At 46.4% G+C, this 25,059-nt stretch overlaps 1 protein-coding gene across 1 annotated transcript in view; it reads right to left on the bottom strand.

Annotated features, from left to right (window-relative positions):
- Nucleotides 1–25,059, bottom strand: part of CCT2 (chaperonin containing TCP1 subunit 2) — a 284,562-nt gene that overhangs the window by 200,566 nt on the left and 58,937 nt on the right. The window contains exon 8 of the mRNA XM_085653840.1: nucleotides 15,188–15,288. Coding sequence (XP_085509966.1) covers nucleotides 15,188–15,288 — 101 coding nt within the window. The remainder of the gene's footprint in view (nucleotides 1–15,187; nucleotides 15,289–25,059) is intronic.

Genomic DNA, 25,059 nt, shown 5'->3' with positions numbered 1-25,059 from the left:
GTGGGTCTCCTAGCTTCCTTAATGATCTCCATACAGTCAGGTGGCAGGTTTAGGTAGCCAAACTCTAGGACTTCAGGAGCCAGATTGCCAGGTTCAGCTGTTGCGGATCTGGGTGTTGAATTTCTCCATGGTTCTGCGTCAAAAGCGCGGGTTTGATCCGCAGCCTTTGATGCGGCACCACGGAAAGTTCTAGAAAGGTGGTGTACCATGGCTGGCGTGCCCATGTTGGAGCAACCAGGATGAGTGTCAGAGTGCTGTCGCAGTTTGCGTGCCACCAGCGGTATCAACAGCGCTGGGGGAAAAGCGTACGCAAATCTGCCGGACCAGTTCATCCATATCGCATTCGATGCGACTGTGGATGTGGGAACCTGGCGGCAAAGCTTTGGCATTTTGCGTTTTCCCTTGTGGCGAATAGGTCTATCTCTGGATGACCCCACTGCTGGAAGTACGGTTGGAGTACTGATGGGTGTAACTCCCACTCGTGCATCTGGTGGCTGTGCCTGCTGAGCAGATTCGCCATCTGGTTGTCTTTGCCTGGGAGGTGTTCCGCCATGAGGAATATGTTCCTCTGAATGGCCCACTTCCACATGCTCTGAGCCAGATGAGACAACTGTGGAGAGTGTGTTCCTCCCTGCTTCTGTATGTAGTACATGGCAGTCATGTTGTCCGTCCGGATCAACACGACCTTGTTGCACAGGTGTACTTTGAATGCTTTCATTGCCAGGAAGATTGCCATCAGTTCCAGAAGGTTGATGTGCATCCTCTTTTGTTGTGTAGTCCATAGTCCCTGCACTGTGTAATTGAGTACATGAGCTCCCCATCCCTGGAGAGACGCGTCCGCTGTCAGTATTATTTGTGGAACAGGCTCTTGGAACGGTCGGCCCTTGCAAAGGTTTTGTGGATTCCACCAATGCAGAGAGTTGTATGCCCGACCGCTCACCAACACTAGGTCTTTCAACTGTCCTTGAGCCTGATTCCACTGACGTGCTATGCACTCCTGAAGCGGGCGCATATGTAGTCTCGCGTGTGGGACTATGAAGATGCAGGAGGCCATCATGCCTATCAACTGCATGAACACTTGCGCCGGAAGGGAGTGTTGAGGTTTGAATTTTGAGATCAGCAGTTGCATGCTGTTGATTCTCACTAAAGTTGGCTGAGCTGTGGCAGCCAGAGTGTTGATTGTCGCGCCTAAGTACTGTTGTACGTGCGCAGGTTGGAGACTTGATTTTGGGTAATTTAGTGAGAATCCCAGATCGTGAAGAAGGTGAATGGTGTGGGACATGTGGGTGGCACATTGTTGTGCTGATTTGGCCTGAACTAGCCAGTCGTCCAAATAAGGGAAGACGTGAATATTTTGTCTTCGCAGATGCGCGGCCACTGTCGCCAGGCACTTGGTAAAGACCCTGGGTGCTGTTGTTACTCCGAAGGGGAGAACTTTGAACTGATAGTGATTCCCCTGAATGGTGAATCTGAGGTATTTCCTGTGTGAAGGGTGTATTGGTATGTGGAAGTATGCATCCTTCAGGTCTAGTGTAGCTAGGAAATCCCCCTGAGTGAGTAGTGGGAGAACCTGTTGGAGGGTGAGCATATGGAAATGCTCCGACAGTATATATAGGTTTAGGGATCGCAAGTCTAGGATAGGTCGGAGCGAGCCGTCCTTTTTTGGGATCAAGAAGTACAGAGAGTACACTCCTGTGCCCTGCTGGGCGGTGGGCACTACTTCTATGGCCCCTTTTGCGAGCATAGCAAGCACTTCTTGCTGGAGTAAATCTAAGTGTTCGGCTGACATAGGACGGTGCTTTGGTGGTATATTGGGTGGAGTGGAAGTTAGTTCCAGACAGTACCCATGTTGAATGATGTCCCTGACCCACCTGTCCGTGGTGATGTTCTTCCATGCGGGCAGGAACAGCTGGAGTCGTCCCCCGACAGGTGTTAAGTGGTCGGGGGGTAGGGAGAGAGCGTCACTGTTTGTTTTTTGGGGAGGACCTGGTGTTGCCATATCCACGTCCCCTGCCCTTGGCGCTGGATCCACGATATCCACCCCTGTTGTTTTTGTCGTAGGTGGTTTGTGTGCCACCTTTGGCATACTGTTGTTGTGACCCCTGGCCCTTTGACGTTCCCCTATTTCCAGTGCGACAAAAGGAGCCACTACGAAATTGTTGGGTTTGTAGCGCCCCCATAGATTTGGCAGTATCTGTGTCTTTTTTTATTTTCTCTAGGGTAGTGTCAACGTCTGGGCCAAATAAAAATTCCGTGTTAACCGGTAAGTTGAGGATATTGTTTTGGATCTCGGGTTTGAAGCTTGAGATACGTAACCAGGCATGGCGTCGTAACATGACACTTGTGTTTATTGCCCTGGCTGCTGTGTCAGCTGCGTCTAGGGCGCATTTTATGGACGCATTAGTGAGGAGTTGTCCTTCTCTAATGAGGAGCTCCGCTGACTCTTTATACTCCTCTGGTAGGTGTTGGAGCAGTGACTCTAGCGTGTCATAATGTGACCTGTCATAACGTGCCAGGAGTGCTTGTGTATTGGCAATGCGCAGGATATTGGCTGCTTGCGCTGCCACACGTTTGCCAGATGTTTCAAGGACCTTTGACTCTTTGTCTGGGGGAGGAGCATCACCAGTTGTCTGTGAGTGGGCTCTTTTGCGAGCGTTGGCAACCACCATAGAGTCTAATGGCAACTGACCCCTAATGTATTTAGGGTCACCAGGTGCAGGCTTATATTTCTTTTCAATCCTGGGGTTTAACACTCGGGCTCTTGTGGTGTCCTTGAAAATGTCTTTGGCAGGCTTCAGAACCCTTTAAGCATGGGCAGAGTCTTTACAGTTCTTTCCGAAGATGCGAAAGTGTCAAGCAGGAAGTCCTCCTCAATGGCGTCAGAGTGCAGTTCCACCCCATGATGAGCAGCAGCCCGTTCGATAAGGGCATTAAATGCGGCCGTGTCCTCTGTAGGAGACGTTTTAATATTGTAGAGTTGCGCATCCTGAGCATGTGGCGTGACACTTGGGTCTGTGGGGTCATCCCATGCCTGATCAGGATCCTGTGTTTCATCGGGATCTGCGTCCCCGGGGTAGATGGTATCGTCCCCACCATATTCCTGCATTGGGTCCGATTCAGAAGGGGTAGGAGAAAAGGACTGCGGAGCTAGTTGGAGGGGATGGAAGTGTTCTTGTAGCACTGGTTCCTGCTCCGCCGGTAGCTTGCGTTTAAGAGGAATTTTGTATGGCACCTCTTCCCTGACTGGCGTGATCTTGCGCTTGTGGAGCATGAGCCTGCCAGTGTCGGCGTCGATAAACTGTGGCCCTGAAGGGTCGTGTTCTGGTAGGCCAGAGGTGGTGGACTGTGTGTGGAGGACACGTGTCCGAATTTGAAAGAGTTTCGGTGCCGATGTCGGTGGCAGCCCAAAGGTAATGTTGGTGGGCTCCGAGTGCACTGTACAGGGTGAGGTAGTGTGGGGACTCGAGGTAGAGTGGAGGGCTACCTGGTCCCGGATACGTTGGAGAGATGCAGAGACCTGCTGCACAGCAAACTGAGATGGTGGTTTGGTGGGCATCTTGGTAGTAGGCGTGGAGGCCGACCTCGACTTTGTCGGAAGAGGGTCACTGGCTTGAAGGGATGCATCGATAGTCGACGTAGTCGAGGACTTCTTCGGCATCGGTGCTTTAGGCGTCGACGTAGCCGAGGCGGCCATTTTGACTGCGGAGGCGACGGGCTTCGGTGTCGGCGCCGAAGGTGTCGGTGCCTTGTGGTGCACGAGGGCGCGCTTCTTTTGTGCGTCGACCGAGTCTGCTGCGGTGAGCTCGGCGCCGAAGTCTTTCTGTACGCGTTCGGAGCCGACAACTTTTTTCGGCGCCGGGGCAGTGGACTGTTTCGACGCCTTTGATCCGACCACCAGCAGTTTCGCTTTCGATTTTGAAGGGACTGGAGCGATGGATGTTTTTGGGTTTAACAACCCGGTCGTCTTGGGAAATATTGGCTCTTGCATAGTGTTCAATGCCGGGCCGAGGAACCATGGATTAGGTCTTGGGTAAGGCCCGAAGGCGATCCCTCGACCGGAGCCTGACGACTAATTTCGGCCTCCGTTTCGACGGATTGGCCTAACTCCTCGGGAGAGCTGTCTTCTTCAGCCCCATAGGCTTCGTCGAGGTCCCCTACCTCGTCGACGGCTTCTTCACGTCGAAAGAGCTCTTAGTCATCGTCGTCCGATCGGGAACCATGCTCCGAAGCGGGGCTAGATAGTATTTCTTCCACGCTCTCGGCGTCCTCGTCGCTGAATATGTTGGTGGGTGCGGGCGCTGCTTGCTGCGCCTCGAGCCTCGCTGCCCGTCGGTTCCGTAGAGTTTTCTTGGATCGGAACCAGGCGCAGGCCATGCATTTCGATTCGTCGTGATCCGGCGAGAGACCTTTGTTACAGACCGGGTGGACGTCGATGTGAGGGTACTTGGTGTGGCACAACGGACACCTCTTGAACGGAGTTCTCGATTCCATCGTCGATGGAGCGTCGAAGTTTGGACCAATTCGATTCAAAATTTTGAAAAGGGTGTGGAGCACTAGAACTAGTAGTCGACACCGAACGGTAACTGTACCGACGAAAACTATAGGCCTTTTGGCCTAAAACTAAGTATTCCGAAGTTGAGCTAAGATAGTTGCATCCGAACCCAATGGCGGAAAAAAACAATCTGGGGATGGAGAGGATGCCCATGCGCACTGTGGTCCAGGGGAGGAGTCACCCATCTCAGGATACTTCGAAGACTCTTCCAGGACAACAATGTGCAATCATCCGGACCCAACACTAGGCGGCGATCTATGCACAGATATGAATTCAGCAGCCCACATGCCTCGAACTTCTTAAACGCCGTCCACGTTAACTTACAAGTGTTGATCCGAGAAGACTGTAGCCCTTCCATTTAACTAAACTCACGTTGTTATATACCAAAACAACACTCGAGCACAGTAACGATAGCAAACCAGTTCCTTCACTGCATGCGTCACTTACTAGCTCTGGAAGCGCAAAACATCCATTCTTCACGAGATCGCACTAGTTTCCTTTCACCCATTAAGAAACGCAGGGCACAATTACTTTCACCCCCGTTACCACATCCAATAAGCACGAAATAAAGGACGCATGTTAACGGCACAACACCCGATTTCTTCACTACCTGGATATACCATTCACCCACATGTCTTATACACCGATACAGCCGCATACTAAAACGGCACACACATTTCGTTTTTTTCAGAAAAAAACCCTGATGATGGCTAAAATACAGCCGAAATGCATTGGGATTTGTAATATCGTGGGACTTGTTTAACACTGCATCTTCGATTTTTTAAAGAAGACAAACGAATACAAATGTCGTGATGAAATAAACTAACGTTTATCCAATTGAAAGTCTAAGCAACTTTATTAAAACTTCAAAGATTCACTTCACCCCAGTGCCCTGGGGACTCACCCTACTCAGGGTCAGCTACCTTAGATTCATTTCGCATGCACTTCTACTCAGAGAAGTGACACCCAGGAGCACGGAACAATTTGCGCACAATTCAACAACTTCAATAAATACCTAGCTGTGCACGCGCTTTAAAAATTGAATGGGGATGTGGAAACACACATCCTGAAGGTCGATGTTAGTCATGCAATCCCCTCGATTTAAGAGCAATAGAATATCCTGCAAGGTCACCATACGGAAGGACTGTTTGAGCTAGGAGTTTAGATTTCTCAAGTCCAAAATCGGCCACCATTGTTTGAACTTTCTGCAGACCAAAAAGAAACGGGAATAGAATCCCCGCCCTTGTTGTGATGCTGAAACTGGTTCTCTTGCTTTTTTCTTGAGCATTGTGATGACCTCTAGTCTGAAAAGATGTAGATGCTTGGGAACCGAGGGTTCGGGTTGAGTGGGTGGTGGCATTCAAATACATTTTAGAGTATGACCAAATTGAATATGTTAGAGCACCCATTGGTCTGTAGTTCTATTCTGCCTTCGATGAAGATAAGCAGATATTTCCTACCATAGTTTGGCTGATGATGCAGGTGGCATAGCCTGGGCCTGTCTGCAGTCACTTGCAACGGCCAGTGTCTTTGCCTTGATGTCCAGCCCTACCTCTTGGTGCAGGGCGATTGTAAGCCGCTGGTGGTGGTTGGCGCTGGGATTACAGGGAACAGAATTGCGGTGAAGAGGTGCAAGGGGGTTATCAATATTGTTGGTAACCTCCCCTGTAGGCTGGAAGGCCTACTCCATCGGTGCCCCTAAAGGGCACTTTTCTGTATTGAAGCTTCCCCAGCGACATAGCTGGTCTGTATCTTTCTTGATAAGACTGTAGTGCCTCATGCACGTGTTTGCCAAAAAGGACTTCCACAACGAAAGGAACGTCTGCTTTTGGACCTAGAGCCTGAACGAGGTAGCTTTAGGACAACCCTGGCCGATTAAAACATCTAATGCAAGCTGTCGAAATGCAGTAGTGGCAATGTCCATGGCACAGTCAATCACTTCTGAGGTGGGCTCAGTGTGGGTTTAATGTGCTGATAAGTTTGATACCAAACTTATCAGTTTTCAGTGCAGCCATTCTGGTACTGTGGAGTTCATGATGAAACTCCCAGCACCACATAGCTTAATGGCAGCACTGCACTTACCATGTCTAAGAATTGACTTGGACACTATAGGGCTACAGGGCTCATGCACCGGTACCCTCACCACTAGTACAGTGCACCCAGATAGAGGGGTGACTGATCTATGCCAGGGCATTGGGTTGTAGGCATGGCACACAGGGATGTGTGCCATGTCGACTCTTCAGATTGTTCTGCGCCAAAACACACAACCTGCAAAGTCAGTGTGTGAGTATGAAGGTACACGACCTCCAAGGGTGGCACAATACGTGCTGCAGCCCTTAGAGGCCTTCCCTGGTTGCAGTGCCCTGGTTACCTGGAATACCATTTACCAGGGGCTGACGTGTGGCCAAAGAGTGCCAATGGGATTTGTTCTTCAATGCAGTTTTAGGGAAAGAACATAGGCCCTTGGTACCTGATTAGCAGGAACCCAGGGGCACACTCAGGCAAAGTACATCAGCAGTTAAGCAAAAAGTGGGAGCAACCATGCAGAAAAAGGGGACTTATTAACAAAGTGCAGTTCTGAAGCGCTGTGTGCATATCCAAAAGGACCTTCAATTAATTCTTCCTCCTCCAAAAGCTGGAATGGGAGCAACAGAGAAATCTTTCTGGGGAAGGTGTGTTCAGGAGTCAAATGCCTTATTTTCTCTTGTTTTTGCTGTTTTTCTTGCTTCTCCTTAGTCAACAAGATAGTCAACGGCTACTAAACCATAGTGGCCCTGGACAGACGGGACGTCGAAGTTCTTGTCGTTGTCCACTACGATGTGGGCGGAAGTTGCATCGTCAATGGACATGGTTTTCGACGAGGCAGTAGTCACCTTAAGTATCGACGATTTAGTCATATTGCTTGTAGACGATGACTGAGAACGTGCAGATATACCGGCAGTGACCATCACCGACACGAGATAGATTTCTTCGCTGACGATGGTGCCAGAGACGATGGTGCTCTCGACAGCGAGTCTCCTCAAAGGTTTGTCAGGAGGTGGCACAGAAAGTTTTTAAAAATTATGTTGCATTTGAGGAGGTGGTGTAGGTGGCTCAGACCTGGAATCCCCTGGTCTTTTTGAGGTAGTATCACATTCCTTTTTCTCCTTGTGCTCTTTTTGAGGAGATTAAGGACTGCGCCTGTGAGACCCATGGGAGGTCTTCTTTTAGGCTTTTTTCGGTCGCTTTTGAGAAGAGTGCGAATGGGGTGACCTGTCCCTCTTATGTGACCTTCTGGAGGATGAAGACCATTCATCCTCACTGTTATCACTTGATACTGACTCTTTCCTTGCTTTTAGCTTCTGCAGCCAAATTAGCAGCCGCCGCTCACGGTCTTTCAAGGTCTTGTTAGAAAAATTACGACATACCTTGCATTCTTTGGCCTTATGATCTGGATAAAGCTAATAAACGCAATCCTTATGAGAGTCATCTGTATAGAGCCTTTTCTAAGAACAGGTACCACAAACTCTGAAGAGGTTCTTCTCCTTATCAAACAGGTCAGACAAAATACAGATCCATAATGAAGGACGAAAGTAACCTGAATCTATTTTGAAACCAATAAACAGGTTTTGAAATCCTTGGAAAACTGTTAGAACAGGATAACTGAGGTGCTTTGAGGTGTAATGTTACGGCGGTCAGAGATATTTGCTTCAAGTTACGAGAGAGTACTGGGGCTGGTGGGCTCCTGGAGGGTCTAGCGGCTCGTTACTCGCGGGGGGGGGGGAGGGAGCACATGTAACCACACCTCTGGGGGTGAGCTAAGGAGCTCAAGAGTATCGAAAGGGGTCTCACCATCTTGGGAATGGGCTAGAAAAGCCCTCCAAGTAAATGTTCGTTTATTCCTCTATGAGTGATCATCCACCTTTAGCCTATCTAGGGACACAAAAAATTGTGACGATGTCCTCACACATCACCAGGTGCCATGATTCATCATAGGACTCTCCTCGCTCTTCAAAAATCCAGTTTGATGAAGAGCAGGCCTACACTTTATAGTAAAGGAGGCATATCTAATTATCGAACCTGTGATATGAATATATAGAAACCAATGTGATGCATCAAAACTGCCTTTTAATTGGAGAGAGATCACTAGGTGCTAAAAACCAGTGTGGCGACTAGGGGAAACCAATACCCCATCCCCGCTTACACCGTCAACATGTTGCTGCCTTTTGGCTCACAATAGTCTGTGGCATTAGTCATGACTGAACACGGGGTCAAATTATGGCATGTAATTCTGTTAAAGCCACTGAACTCTGTCTGACTTTTGTAGTACCACACTTTCCTTGGACCATAGGTACCTAGAAAATAAGTAAACACAATGTTTACAATGATGGGCTGAAAAAGACAAACACACAGCCTACACAAATTGGGAGTACGACACTGCACCCCATGTTCCATACTAAAATGTGAGGCCAGCTCACATCCCTCTTTCCAACATGGACGACCTCATTTACTTATTTATTTTTATAGAGGAAGAGGCAAACTAGAACACATACACCCACGGTACAGTGGGAGTACCAACCGCCCACCCAGAGTCACAAGAAGCAAAACAAAGGAGCCCACTCCATCCATGAGCTATGTCCCTCCATTGTTGTTACTCAGTGTCACTGTCCTCATGGATGAAGAATTGAGGATTTCATCAAAAGGATTGGGTTTCGTTCCCACTCCATGGAGCAACCTGTTTTCTCTCCATATCGAACTAGCAGAGTTCTTCAGACAGATTAAATTACAGGCATTCTTTGAAAATCGGGATAGCTCCACTGAGGGGGAACAGAAAACTGGTCTGCGGAGAAAGTAGACCTTCCACCCCCTGCACAGGCACTACCAAGTGAGGTTCTAGCATTTGAACAAGCAGTCCTTAGAAATATCAATGACATTAACTGCAACACCAAGAACAAATTCCACAACCTAAACATTGAGTTGAGAGCCCTAGAAACCCTGAATAAAAATACAGGATTGATCATAAAACCAGGCGATAAGGGTGGAGCAAAAGGGGTCATGGACAAAGTTATGTACAAGTGCCAGCGGCTCCTCTCAGAGACAGTTATGAGATTTTGAATGAGGACCCTCACAATGATAGAGGAAGCCCAGGCCCATGACTGGATTACAAAACAATGAGGTAGAATTCCTCATTACAGGAACACCAAGGATCCCAAGGTTTAACACCCTACCAAAAATACATAAGCAAAGACTACCACCCCCAGGTAGACCCATTTTCTCCAGGAATGAGTCATTGCTGGAACCACCGTCACGATTCTGTGACTGGGCCCTAAAACACATTGTGAAGAAGTCCGCCTCGTACCTACGCAACAAAAAAGAGGTCTTGATCATAACATTAACCCTGGACCTGATCAGAACCATGGATTTAGAAACACTATACACAAGTATCCCACAGAAGCGCACACTGGAGGCTGTAGAAAGAATTCTGGAAGATACAGAGTTATATTATATCCCTCCAAGGAATTTTGTAATGAGGTGAGCTGACCACTTTTTTTTTTTTTAGTTAGAGGAGGTGATATACCATCAGATACAGGAGCAGTCTATGGGGAGTACCTTTGCCCCTAGTACGGCCTCTCTCTTTGTGCATCAGTTTGAAGTGGACCACATTTTTACCCAGGACAACCCATATAGAGATAACATCGAACTTTAGTGTTCATATATGGACGATGTACTGATAGTATAGCATAGGAATGAGCGACAGTTGGGTTAACTCCAAAGACAGGCATTTGAGGTTTACACATGAGATTTGCAGGAAAGGCAATATTCTTGGATTTAGTGGTCACAATTAAGCCCAGGGGTATAGAGACAAGAGTACACAACAAGATGACAGACAAACAGTTCTCTACTATATGATAGTTTCCACCCAAGGCCCCTTCACGAGAACCTGCCAGTGGGCCAATTTCTGCAAGTGAGGCACAACTGCTCCTCTCTGGAAAATTTAGAAACACTTGCAACTAACCTGGGGAAAAAGTTACTGGCACATTACTATCAGAGTAGAACAGAAAAAAAAAGCATGAACAGGGGAAAAATACAATGGAGTAACACTCCTGGAAAAGCACCAAAACCATAAACTGATACGAGAGCCCATGTGACTACATTTATCACTATTTCTAATAGAATACAGGGTATCATCAAAAAACACTGGAATATACTAAAGAGTGGAACTAAAGAGTGGAACCAAACAGTGGTCCCCTCCACTTTTTGCATACAAACGCAACACGACCATATGAGATGTGCGACACCAAGACACAAGCACCTACTAGTTCACCACAGACAACCCTCTGGAACGACAAATCTCCGGTGGGTCACTATCCCTGCGGTAACTGTCTCATGCCGCTTTACTGCACCAATAAAGGAAGTAGAAATCAAGACGTTGAGACCCTAGTTCCTGAAGAGCCTAGCGAACTGTAATAGTGAAAATGTTGTATACCTTATCACCTGTCCGTGCGGCCTGCTCTATGTTGGCAGGACTACTCAAAAGATAAAAGAATAAATGAACACCGTAGCACTAGAAGGTGCAAAAAGAAAAACACTATTTGAAAGCTAACCACAATGATGGTGACCTATCCAGGGTGGTACTGGAAAAAATGGCAGCAAATGCCCCAGACATAACCACAAAAATATTCACCCAGGAGCAGAGGCGAGTATACCGCCTGAAATCTTGAAAAAATGTTGTGAACAACGAAATAGCATGGTTACAGTTGTGTAGCGCTGTTCCAATCAGTTGAACAGCAAGTATAGATACTATATCTGTGCAGACTGACCTGGGACAAGGTAGTTCCTCTGGCACGTCGATTCACTCTTTGGTATTATGAGCCTTTTGCATCACCACATGCACAATTCTCCGATTTTGTCACTTAATATCCTTTCTTGTAAAAACAGTAGCACTACAACCACCAGTCTCAGTATTTTAATAAGACTACAACTTCCAGCATTCATTCCTGTGGGGTGCGGGCCTTCAGAGACAAGGATTTGAGTGGAGAATTGGACCTCAGAATAAAATCCGTCCAAGCATTGGCCCATTGGGCCCATGTGGGCTATTGAGACCTTTAGAGGAACACGCCAAAAAGAGCCGTTCGGGTGGAAGGCTGACCACGTAACTCCTAAGGAGAGGTGCTCTCGCAGAACAATGTCTGCTGGACTGCTGTGTCATTTACGGCTGCTTTATAGTTATGAAATCAGGGAAGAACTCCTGGTTTGTAGTATTTTTAAAAAGACTGTAGCGAGAATTATTCCAAACGGTGCAGCAGCTGAGCATGAGTTGTCCACTTATGCTGAGGATATATGTAGTTATGAACAAGTCTGAACTTGTGTGAGCTGCGCACTGTTCACCTGGTGTTAAAGCTAACACCTCGTCTTATTCCAAATAATGTTACTCAAACATTGTATTCAAGCAAATTATATGACATTTACTTTACAATGATACATTTGCTGTCGTTTTTTAACAACCAATGGTAGAAAATAAAGTTTTCCAAATTGAATAATACAAAAAACATATATCAATTTTACATAAATTCCATTTTGATGTACAAATATGTTAGTCAATCACATAAATGCATCTATAGTTTACATGCCCAATGCATTTCGGAACCCAACGGTTCCTTCTTCAGGGGCCAATCTGCAAAAAATAAATGAATAAATATTCCTGTCAGTTTTCACTTTAATGGTGGCTCTGAAAAGGTGTGGTATTAGTAGCTAGTTATAAATTCGTACCTGGATGGTCAGAAATTAAAGTGCCTGTGCGTGACGTTCTGAAAAAAACGTAGCTCACACAAGTTCAGACTTGTTCATAACTTGTTCATAACTACTCATTTACGGCTGCGGCAGGTCTGTAATCAGCAGCTGGATGACAGCACAAGGGGGACGTTCACACAGCTGCCTACGCTTCAGTTTAAGCCAAAGTTTCAGCGCTCCGTCCATCATCTCCTTGTGTTTGCTTTGGTAGTCCCAAGTTAACAGGGTATGCTCAGACATGGGTCACTTGCTCACGTTGCCACTGGAATCAAGCTAGCCTGGCTAAAGAGGGGTGTTACCCCGAAACCGGTCCCAGGATGCTTGTTTCTGGTTCAGGGAAGACCTGGCTTGGCAGTTCGGGCTGGTCTGTTCCCATGAGGCACAGGGTCAAGACTGATTTGCATATAGCTGGGTCTGAACTGAGGAAGCTAAGTGAGCTAAAGAACGATGAAGGATTCTACCTAGATCTGTGACTACGGGAGAGTGTCTGAAAAGCTTCAGCACTCCATCCAGCATCTCCTTGCGTTTGCTTTACGCAACCAAAACTGACACACAGCTGAGAGGAATCACAAATAAAGAGCTCCATCAATTGGAGGAGCGCTTACTGGCACATAAATATTCCGGCACACACGCCACCCCCCTAATTATCGGGAGGAAGGGGTGAGCACTGTTAGGTGATCCGCAAGGGACCCACCATGGAGTAGTAAGTGGGTTGGGAGGGGGTGGGGGGGGGGGAAGGAGGGAAGAGCGCTCTGGCACGGTTGGTTCAATTTGCAACAAGGGGGCTACAATCAAGACAGTTGTTATATTTCCCTCCTACACAGCTTGTGACTATAGGGTTTCCCGAGTCCTTCCTACATGAGGCACAGATTAGCCACAGTTCGGGTAAGAGGGAAATTAGCTGGCCTCACATTTTAGTACAGAAGTGTGATGCATGGGTGCACACCCATAATTTGTGCATGCAAATGTGCATGCCATGTGCGTCTTTTTCAGTCTATCATTGTAATCATTGTGTTTGCTTGATATTTTCTAGGTACCTAGGAAAGTGCGGGACGACAAAGATCAGCCAGAGTTAAAAGTGGCATTAAGAGGATTACATGCCACATAATGATCCAGTGTTCTGTCCAGACTAATACCATGGCCTCTTGTGATTTTAGAGGCAGAAACATATTGACTAAGTGGGGATGGCGTATTTGTTTGCCTAGTCTCCACACTAGGATTTAATATCAAGCTGTGGGAAAGTGGGTTTCTGTTGCAGTCGCCCCCCCCCCCCCACTCTCCCTGACTTTGATGCAACTTTGACTGTAGAGTACTGGATCCCTGCATTCCAGGTTCCCAGTAGCAGTTTTCTTTCCCTAAAACTGTACCACAATTGGCACTACAGACCCCTGTGTAAGTTCCTTGTGTAGGAAAATGCCCCTTTTTGCTTGTTTGCCCCCCCCCCACACTTTTTGCCTGATGTTAAAGCTCTTTGACTAAGCGTGCCCTGGGTTCCTGCTAACCAAGTACCCAGGGCCTGTGATCTTTCCCCAAAACTGTACATTTGCAGAAATCACACAGAACTGTAGTATTGAGTTAATAGTGCTCCTTATCCACCGCAAATCACACATTTCGATTTTCCTGTGAGTGCAGAATGAAAGTACACCTCCTGTAAGCTTGAGTACATTCAGTGCCAAGAGCTACTACTTCCCTATGAATTTGTTTAGGTATTTTGCTTTATTTTAAAGAGTGAGTTTGCATTCCAGGGTCCCCCCATCTTTGTTACAAAATAGCATTAAAAAATCCCTTGGCTAGTCCAGGCTGAAGAATCGGGTTCATCAGCTCGTTTCTATACCAATAAATGGACCTCTTCCAACAGATGGACTCAGCGGTACCACAGAATTTTTTTTTTTTGGGTGGTGGGTAAACATAAGAATCTGTGCAATTTATTTTAAGATGGGGCATCAGTGTCAGATTACTTAAAATATTTCTTCTTCAACAGTCAACAGAGAAGAGCATGGGGTTGGATAAAACGATGTCCTCATTTGGGCCGTGGTTGTCTCTGCTGACACGTATGGCTGGCTTCCACACACTTGGCTGCTTTTTGTGTTAACATTTAGATTTTTATGGTTGATGCTGTAAATCCGATATGAGACCCTTTGAAGTTGATCTTCTGAGGCTCACTATTGTTCTCTATGAAAAAATCTGCAGTCTTAACCTCAACTTTTATATGGTGCACACATCACTGTCTGTGCAAGCCCATTCAAAGAATTACAGGGGGGAGGAGGGGGCAGTGTGCAGAACTGTTCTGGAGTAATCTCTTCATGCTCAGGCACCAGTGGTAGTAGAGGACAAGTAGGGCTCAAGGTTGCAGCAAAACTCCCATTCTCTTGTAGAATGTGAAGATGGTATATGGACACACATCACTTGCTGGTTTCTACCCACGGGAGGGGAACTTGGTCATACACTCATAAGGCAGGAAAAGGAAAAGGTGGAACTGTTCATGAGGCTGAGCTCCTTGCCAAAAAGCCTCTCTCCTCCGAAACAAAAAAGTTAGGAGACAACAATAATTTGTCCTGGGATGGCAGTTTAAATGTGCTTACAGTAAATACTGAAGAAAGTGTGCTGTGAATCCTGCTAATATTAATCTTGGCATACAAATTAAAAGTAAAAATTAATATAAAACTTTAATCTTGGTTTATGGAAACTTTTGTCAAATAAATCCAAATAACTAAATAAGGCAATGTTTTAAATGTTATTATAACACCTGCAGCTCAAGGAAAAGTTTGCAATCAGATTGTTTAAACAACCTAAAAGACTCGGCTAAAAAGAACTGATTTATACATTTTGGAGTCAGTCCGCATTTGAAACAACTTATTTACATACCTTAATTTTGTCAGTATCCATGCCAGTATTTGCAATCAGTATTTTTGCATTCTCAATACGTTTTGGTTGATTGACTCCTATTTTCTTATCAAGTAAGAAACCTGTTTCAAAAGACAGATATGAGAAAAGTCACTACAAGTATAAGTACTGCGTGAGGTCAAAAAGATGATCCTATTAATAAATTATATGTACGGTAGATGTAAGGACCTTACATAAGTTGTTAAAACAATGCAGCATTATAACTTGAAGCCCGAACATTCATATGACCAACCTAAGTTTGATAACTTTGAACAGTACAGCAGTGCCGATCGAATGAAAAATCACGGTTTCAAACGAAACAAACATGGGAAACCAATTTATCTTTTAGGAGATGAACATAACCACTGAATAGTGCTGCACAGGTGTGAAAACCCACACCACTTACGCAAAATAAATAGAAAAAACGCACCTTTCTTTATAAAAAGCAATTTGGAAATCAAATTTTATTTTACGTAGACTGATAGGTTATATTGGATGAATTTAAATCTCATTTAAAAAAAAAGCCAATTGCACTTTAAAATAGTCTAACTTAGGAAATGGCAACAAATCTCTTTGCAAACCTTTTTGTAAAGGAAAAATATGAGGAAAGAACAGCAATGTAGGTAGATCGACTGCAGCTCACAGAGGTTGGGAAAGCACATTCCGAATGTTTTAGTCACGACCTATCAGTGGATGTAGCTCTTATTCTTTGTCCAGCTCCTGCAGTCAGAATCCTGAAGCAGTCTTACTGACTGGTAACGGTTTCTGTTCTTACCAAAATTACATCTTATTGAAAAGTGCCTAGCATGTGGGAGACAGAAGGTAGAGAAATACCGCCAAGATGCCATCATCATTTGGCTTCCTGACTCACATTTTCTGAAACAATGTAGTTCAACGTAAAGAACTATGAAGGGCAAAGAAAAAGGCTGCATTGCAGGAAAGAGGACCAGGACGTCCAAGGAATCTCTCAGCATATCTGAGGCGTATGGAGAAGGGTCATCTTTGACCTTTCCTCCTACTCCTGTATTTGCAGACATCCCCAGATGGAGAACCAGAAGGAAAATGCTACTTACCAGTATGCATCTGTTCTTGGCATGTAGAGCTGCAGATTCACACACTATGCATAGATCGCCATCTGGTGTTGGGCCCGGATGTTTGCACTTGTTTTTGTCTTGGAAAAGTCTTTGGAAGTCACGAGATAGGTGACTCCTCCTTTGGATGACAGTGCGCATGGGCATCGGCTCCATCCTCAGATTGCTTTTTGCAAGCAGGGAAATGGAGTTTTGTGAGAAACAGATAAGATGCCCATGTATGCTGTATCTAAATAACATCGTACTGGAACAGATAAAGGTAGCCGGGGAGGTGGGTGGGCGTGTGTAGATATACAGCTCTACATGCTAAGAACAGATACATACTGGTAAATAGCATTTTCCATTCGAGGCATACGAGCTGCAGATCACACTATGCATAGATTGTATAGCAGTATCCATCCCTAGCGGCGACCACCAATATCTGTTGCAGTAGTTTGAAATAGTGTTTGGAGTACAGCCTGGCCCACACCAGCTAGTGGTTTAGATTGCACATCTACACAATAGTGCTTTGTGAATGTGTGAGGTGTAGACCATGTAGCTGCTTTGCAGATGTCATCTAGGGGAATGTTCCCTAAAAATGCCATCTTCCGTGTGGAGTGGGCTTTAGGAGGAACAGATAATGTATGTTTTGCTTTGCTAATTTGTATGCATTTGACAATTCACCTTGCTATCCCAGACTTTGATATGGGGTTGCTTTATGTGGTGGTGAGAATGACACGAAAAGTTGTTTGGTCTTGCGAAAATGTTTTGTTCTTTCAATATAATAAAGCAGTGCTCTTTTAACATCGAGACTGTGTAGATCTTTCTGCGACTATCTGCAGTTGCGAGAAACACACTGGCAGTTCCACAGACTGGTTGAGATGGAAGGGAGAAATAACTTAAGGAAGGAATTTTGGATTAGTTCTGAGAACTACTTTGTTATAATGTAGTTGTTAAAATGGTTCTTGGATAGTGCGTGCTTGTAGCTCACTCACTCTTCTGAGGGAAGTATTGGCCACTAGGAAAGCGACTCTAGGTTCGAAATAGTAGCTCGCATTTGTGCAGAGGTTCGAATGGAGTGCCCAATAGTCTTGTGAGAACAATGTTCAAATTCTACACAGGTGATGGTGGAACCCTGGGAGGAATTATTCTTTTGAGGCCTTCCATAAACGCTTTGATGGCAGGTACTCTGAACAGTGACAGGTTTCTCTATTTTGTAAATAAGCTGCTATAGCAGCGAGGTGTAATCTAATAGATGTGTATGCCAAGTTACACCTGTGGAGATGCAGTAGATGACCTATGATGTGTGGAATAGACATCTAAAGGATTGATGAGGTTGTTGTTGTTATGACAATATATCACAAATCTTTTCCACTTGGCTGCACAGCAGGCTCTTGTGGTGGGGCGTCTAGCTTCTCTGATAACATTCATACAGTCAGGGGGAAGGTTAAGGTAACCAATTTCTAGGACCTCAGGAGCCAGATCGCTAGGTTGAGCTGTGCTGGGTCGGGGGGTCTGATCTCTTCATGGTTCTGGGTTAGGAGATGCGGGGAGAGGTGTAGTTTTTGGTGCGGAACTACAGATAGTTCCAGTAATGTGGTGTACCACGGTTGTCTGGCCCATGTTGGAGCAACTAGGATCAGTCAGTGAATGTTGCTGCAGTTTGCACACGACCAGTGGAATGAGTGGGAGAGGCGGAAAAGCGTACGCAAATCTGCCTGACCAATTCATCCATATTGCATTGCCTTTGGACAATGGGTGTGGATATCTGGCGGCAGAGCTTGGGCATTTGGTATTTTCGTGTGTGGCGAAGAGATCTATCTCTGGTTGCCCTCACATGTGGAAAAACAGTTGAAGAACTTGTGGATGAAGTTCCCACTCGTGAATCTGTTGCGTTTGACGACTTAACATATCGGCTATATTGTTCTGGACTCGCGGGACATGTTGGGCTAGGAGAAAAATGTTCTGAGGAATAGCCCATCTCCATATGCTTTGCGCTAGTTGCAAAAGCTGTAGGGAGTGTGTCCCGCCTTGCTTCTGTATGTAGTACATGGCTGTTGTGTTGTCGGTGCGGACTAGGACAGCCTTGCCTGATGTGTGTTTTTGGATTGACTAAGGCCAGGAATATGGCTAGTAATTCCAGGTGATTGACGTGGAGTATCTTTTGGCGTGGAATTCACCTGCATGGTGTGATGTAATAGATGAGCTCCCCAGCCTGAGAGCAATGCGGTCGCTCGTAGCACGATCTGTGGAACTGGCTCGATGAACGGTCACCCTTTGGAAAGGTTCTTGGTGTTCCACCATTGCAGAGAGCGACGAGTGCGACCGCCCACCAACACCAGATCTGTCAGCTGACCCTGAGCCTGGTTCCACTGACGTGCTAAGCATTTCTGAAGAGGGCACATCTGGAGTCTTGCGTGAGGTACTATAAATATGCAAGAGTCCATCATTCCTATGAGTTGCATGAACACGAGCTGGAAGAGTGTTGCGGCTGAAATTTGGTTATGAGGGTTTGTTTGCTTGCTATCCTGGCTGGACTGGGATATTCAAGTGCTTTTGAGGTGTCTAGTGTGGCACCTAGGTATTGTATGTGGGACTGTTGTAGGCGAGACTTTGCGTGGTTTACTGTGAACCCCAAGTCGTGGAGTAGCTGGATTGTGGTGTGAGTGTGATGTACACACTGATTGTATGAGTTGGCTTTTATGAGCCAATCGTCCAAGTACGGGAAGATGTGAATGTGCTGTCTTCTTAGATGAGCTGCGACTACTGCCAGACACTTGGTGAATACTCTGGGTGCTGTGGTGACTCCGAAAGGGAGTACCTTGAATTGGTAATGTTGACCGTCCACTACAAACCCGATATATTTCCTGTGAGAGGTGTGAATAGGAATATTTAAAGTTGGCGTCCTTGAGATCTAAAGTGACAAGGCAGTCGCCTTGTTAGAGAAGAGGAAGGACCTGTTAAAGTAACCATGTGAAAATGGTCTGAGTGTATGCACAGGTTTAGGGGTCTGAGATCTAGTATAGGTCTCCGGGAACAGTCCTTCATTGAAATGAGAAAGTACAGGGAGTAAACACCTGTGTCTTGCTGATGCAGGGGAACTGGTTCTATTGCATGTTTTTGTAGGAGGGAGATTACCTCCTGCTTTATCAGCGGTAAGTGTTCTGGTGACATTGGGCGCTGTCTGGATGGTATGTTTGGGGGGGGGGGTAGATGTGAGTTCTAGACAATAACCTGACTGAACTATTTGTCTCACCCACCTGTCTGTGGTGATGTTGTCCCAGACAGAAAGGAACTGTAGCAATCTTCCCCCGACCGGAATGAATGGTCTGGGGGGAGCGGATGGAAGTCATTGGGTAGGGGTGGAGGCAGAGCGGGTATTGTTGGTCTTGCCTCTGCCGTTATTATTGCCTCTGTGGCCTCCTTTTTGGTAACCTCTGGTGAACGTAGTTTGGGTGGGAGTTTGGTAAGATGTAGATGGGTTGTCTGAGGAGTAGCCTCTGGAGGTGCCCCTGTAAGAGGAGCGACGAAAGGAACGTCTGGGAACTTGCGATTGCAAGGCTCCCATTGATTTTGACGTGTCCGTGTCTTTCTTCATCTTTTCTAGAGAGGAGTCTACATTAGGTCCGAACAAGTGTTGCTGGTCAAATGGCTGATTAAGAATGGCAGTCTGGACATCAGGTTTAAAACCTGAAATGCGTAGCCAAGCAGGTCTACTCGGCAGGACACTTGTGTTGATAGCTCGTGAGGCAGTGTCTGCTACGTCTAGAGCGCAGCAGATGGAGGTGTTGGTAATAAGCTTACCCTTCTGTATTAGGTCATTAGCCTCAGTTTTATATTTTTCTGGAAGATGCTGTAGTAGGGACTCTAGCTCGTCATAATGAGCCCTACCATACCTCGCTAACAAAGCTTGAGTGTTGGCGATACGCCATATGTTAGCTGCACGTGACGCTGTGCGCTTGCCAGAGGCGTCTAAGAGTCTAGACTCTTTGTCGGGAGGTGGAGCATCGCCTGAAGTTTGAGAATTAGCCCTCTTTCTGGCATTGGATACTACCAAGGAGTCTAACGGTATGTGGCCATTGATGTATGCTTGGTCTGCTGGGGCAGCTTTATATTTCTTTTCAATCCTGGGGTTAATAACTCTAGCCCTAACAGAATCTTTAAACACCTCTGGTGCGTGTTTAATTACCCCTTTCAACATCGGTAAAATGGAGGTGGACTTTTGTGAGATATCAAAAGTATCTAATAAGAAATCTTCCACAGGGTCTGTGTGTAAGTCAACCCCGTGGTATTGTGCAGCTCTGTGGACTAGCTGGTTGAAACCCATGGTATTCTCTGGAGGAGAAGGTCTAGAGGGATGGATGTCGTCCTGTGGCACGTTAGGGACATCTGGCCTTTTATATTCATCCCAGGGGCCTGGGGTAGAAGGTGGACTAGGATCCCCTAGTGGCTCATCGTCTGCATCGTCCCCAGTGTGATCAGAAGTATCATCATCGTCCACTGGTGGAGGAGATGGTGTAGGAGAGAGTGATGTGGTGGGGGAGGTGGAGGAAGTGGCGGAGGAGGAGGAGGAGGTGGAGAAGGGATCCTGAGGGGGGATGTTGCAATATCTCTCCTTTTACGTGGTGGAGCCGGTATAGGCATGTCCAGTGGTTGTTTCTTGGAGCTAAGAGTGAGTTGACCAGTCTTTGGATCTCTTAGAAGAGTCTTTTGGGTGGGGTCTGGTTTAAAAAGCTCTACTGTTGGAGGCTGTTCTTTCGGCGACTATTTTTTTGGGTTCCGAAGACTTGCGTGGTACCGACTGAGGCGGGTTTGTGCTGTTTAGGCTTGGAACCGTGAGATTTTAAAGTCTCTGAAGGAGCGTGCGGGCCGGTTGTTTTTTCGGTTCCGGCTGCTTTTTCAGTTCCGAAGGTTGAGTGTGTGACCCTTTCGGGAGCGGCTTTTTGCTCAGTTCCGATGTTTTCTTCGGAGTCGAGGGGTTGGTGGTAGTCTATTTCAGTGTAGAGTGCGTGGATGTGGAGGCAGTAGTCTGCTCCAAGGCAGAGGACGACCGTTTCTTTTTCTGTGTTGTTTGGGGTTCGGCACCGACGGTAGGCGGACTCAAGAACTAGTGGCTGGAAGGCTTAGTTGTTGGCTTCTTTGCCGGGACCGAAGGTGGGGCGTGAGAAGCGCTTTCTCGGTGTGCACCCAAGCCCGAAGGTGAAGGTGAGACCTAAGCCTTTTTCGGTGGTGTGGGGACAGGTCGACGTCTCTACTTACGACCCGCTGCCCAGGAGTGATGTCCTTGATGTCTGAGTCATCGGCTTCGGAGGCGCGGACGAGTCCTTCGGCCTGCACTTGCTCTGGAACATAGACACCCTCGTGGAAGATGTCTACGGGGATGTAGGTCGACGAGCGAGCCATTGTTCATCGAGCCCGACGATCTTGAATAGTCTTTTTGGAGCGGAAAGAGGCACAAGTCTCTGGCCTCGTGCTCCGGGGAGAGGCAGAGGTTACACACCTCATGCAGATCTATGTGGGGGAACTTCAACCACTATGGAGGACACTTCTTGAATGGAGTCCTTTCTATGAGCCAAAAGTCAAGGCCCAGGTAGGCCCGAAGGCCTTCGTCGACGACCGGAATCAAGGACTTCGATGTTGAAGAGATGCGCGACGACTAGGGATCACGATCGAAAACAATACCAGAGAAGGGTGAAGGATTGCGCGTCGAAAGTAGGATCGGTAACGCTACCGAACTGGAGCGCGAGAAACACATCCGAGCCCGATGGCGGAAAAAAACAATCTGACGATGGAGCCGATGCCCATGCGTGCTATTATCCAAAGGAGTCACCACCTATCTTGTGTCTTCAAAAGACTTTTCCAAGACAAAAACAAGTGCAAACATCCGGGCACAACACCAGATGGCGATCTATGCATAGTGTGTGATCTGCAGCTCATATGCCTCGAACATATATCTCACCATCAAGTGTGACACTGAACACATTTGATGTCCAGGTCCAGAACTGTGAAAAACTTGCTCACCTTCAAGAGCTGGTAGAGTCATGCCACTCGACTTCAAATGAAACTAGAACTTCAAAACCTATTGTTTGTGCTTGTATGCAGTCATGCAACTCGACCTCGAAGAACACCATAACGTCATAACATATGGACGCCTAAGACAACAATACTGAAGCACATAAAGGACACGGCTATCCATCATCAGTGTCATGGCTTAGGAAGTTTAAAGGTAAGTACGTGCCAGCAGCCTCAGAGTATTCTGGAGCATATTTACCTACAAGAGAATTCACTCAATTGCTATACAAGACAATCTGATACCTCGTTGACATACTATTTCACACCACTATGACAAACCATGATTTTATGGAGTTTTCCAATAAAGTCAGTGGTTATGGAGCAATCACCAAGACTGGTGCCTGCTATGATACCTGTGGTTCCAGGCACAGCTCTATAAACTCCAACTGCAGCACTGGTCAGTAGAAGCCACACTTGACTTCCGAACAGGCATATACTTCTCAAAGTCCTACCACTAGAAAAAGGTACCATTCAAGTCACCATGCCAAACATCTGCACTAAAGATATCACACTCTTCACAATTATACTCCCCAAGAGGAATAACACTATACCAAAGGGGTCACAAACCACCGCACATCATCCTACTTGGCGCACTCACATTCTACGACCAACAGTATCTTTGTCCTATCAGTTAGGAGATTCCCATACAGACAGTTTGCTACAGCAAAGATCGCTCTTACATATGACATTAATACTGTAGTGATATGCTTATGAGAGATACAACAAAAGCAGGCATTAAATTCATGCTCCACCTGTTTTTACATTGATGGCCTGTGAAAATCACAAAACACAACAAGATGGGCTGAGTGCTGAAACTTCAACCACTCCCCTCCAGTCAAGAGATCTGTTTAAGCCATCATTCTTTTGCTCACTATGCTACCCTAGTTTGGAACTAGCTATATGCAAATCAGTCTTGACCCTGCGCCTCATGGGAACAGTCCAGCCCAAGCAACCAGACCAGGTCCTCTCTGGACCGGAAACAAGCATCTTGGGACTGGTTACAGGATGATATCCTCATGAGATAGGCTAGCTTGAAACCAGTGGCACAAAGAGCAAGGACCCATGTTTGGGCATACCCATGGCCCCTTAGGGCGAACATAGCACACACTACAAGATGATGGACGGAGTGCTGAAACTTTTCATCCACTCACCCCCAGTCAAGAGATCTAGTTTAATCCATTGTTCTTTTGCTCACTATGTCACCCCAGTTTGGACCCAACCATATGCAAATCAGTCTCGACCCAGCTCCTCATTGGAACAATCCAACCTAACGGCCAGGACAGATCCTCCCTGGACTGGAAACAAGCATCCTGGGACCGGTTTCGGGGTATCCGCCACGCTAGCTTGAATCCCACGTCTGGGAAAACCACCAAATGGTTTACAGCATTTGTGAGGGCTTGTAAGATAAGGAACCTCAGCCAGAAGTACTGGGACTCTCTACTTTGGGAGCTGTTCTTAGGAAAGTGCAAGGATAGACTCCTAACACTTAATGAGGAAGATGCTGAGTCCTAGGACCTCATGAAGGATACCCTGATGGAGGGCTTTAGACTCACCACTGAGTAAAGGATTAAGTTTAGGGAGACTCTTAAAACCTTGAGTTAGACCTTGGTAGATTTTATTGACTTGTTGAAAGGTATTGAGGTAGAAGACTATGAAGGGCTTCATAATTTAAATATTAAAGAGCATCTAAGTAACAGTGTTTCCAAAAACTTGCATCAGTCTCTCCAAAAATTGGGAAAGAAGGCTCACTGTATGAACTCTAATGTACCCCAATATAGGCCTAGGTAGATACTTGACCTTTTACCTACATTTGTCCCTACCTTGCTCTATATAACATTCTGGCGCGATTTTTTACCTAGTCACGTGCCGAATAAACGCCGTGTGGTTTTCTTCAAGAACTAGCCTATTTTATTATGCATGAGGATTCTTAGTATCACAGCAGGATTACAGTCTTCTGTATAATAACTCTGTACAAGAGTCACAGCTGTCATCATCCTTGAACAACAGGCCCACAGTACCATTCTAGGTAGATCCCCTGACGGCACCTTTTGGGTATATATGCACAATATCTTTACTGGGCAAACCGAGAAGAAGCTTCCATGCGGACACGAGACACTGGAGTCCCGCATACAGAACCACCAACATGCAGTGGTCTGACATCCCTTGCGGGGTGTCCAACTCGAGACCATCAGGTAATGGGGTTGGCTCTTTCCTAGGGGAATTCTTGCCTTCAACATCTACATACATGCTAGGTACACTTAGGCACACTTAGCTAGGGTTCGCGACTTAGGAATACTCTCGATATGCCTGCATGTATTCACTGTTTTAGCACCATGGTAGGATTCTACTTTTTATTTGCTCTGTTGGTGCTTGCTATCTTATACAGATGTGTCTGTCTAATGATTGTCGCAGCAAATACATTTTACACTAGAATGGTGGTGGTTGCAAATGCCCCCATCGTTTGTTCTGTGTATTTCTCTCAGAAGAACTAAGCACAAGTGACTGAGCGAAAAGTACTGCAGTGCTTCCCACCCTGCCCCGAAAAGTAAGTGGGCAGTGTTAGAAATGGGGTTCTCTAGTTGGCAAACGTTTCCACCTTTGTCCAAGTAGGGACCCTTCTTTTTAGTCAGGGTAAGGGAGTTGCATTCCTAAAATAACCCCTGCTCAACCCCTTGATAGCTTGGCACGAGCAGTCAGGCTTATCTCAGAGGC

Source organism: Triturus cristatus, chromosome 4_1 (genome assembly GCF_964204655.1).
Source record: "Triturus cristatus chromosome 4_1, aTriCri1.1, whole genome shotgun sequence".
NCBI classification, from domain to species: domain Eukaryota; kingdom Metazoa; phylum Chordata; class Amphibia; order Caudata; family Salamandridae; genus Triturus; species Triturus cristatus.
Note: the sequence above shows the minus strand (reverse complement) of the source record. Positions and strands in the feature narration are given on the sequence as shown.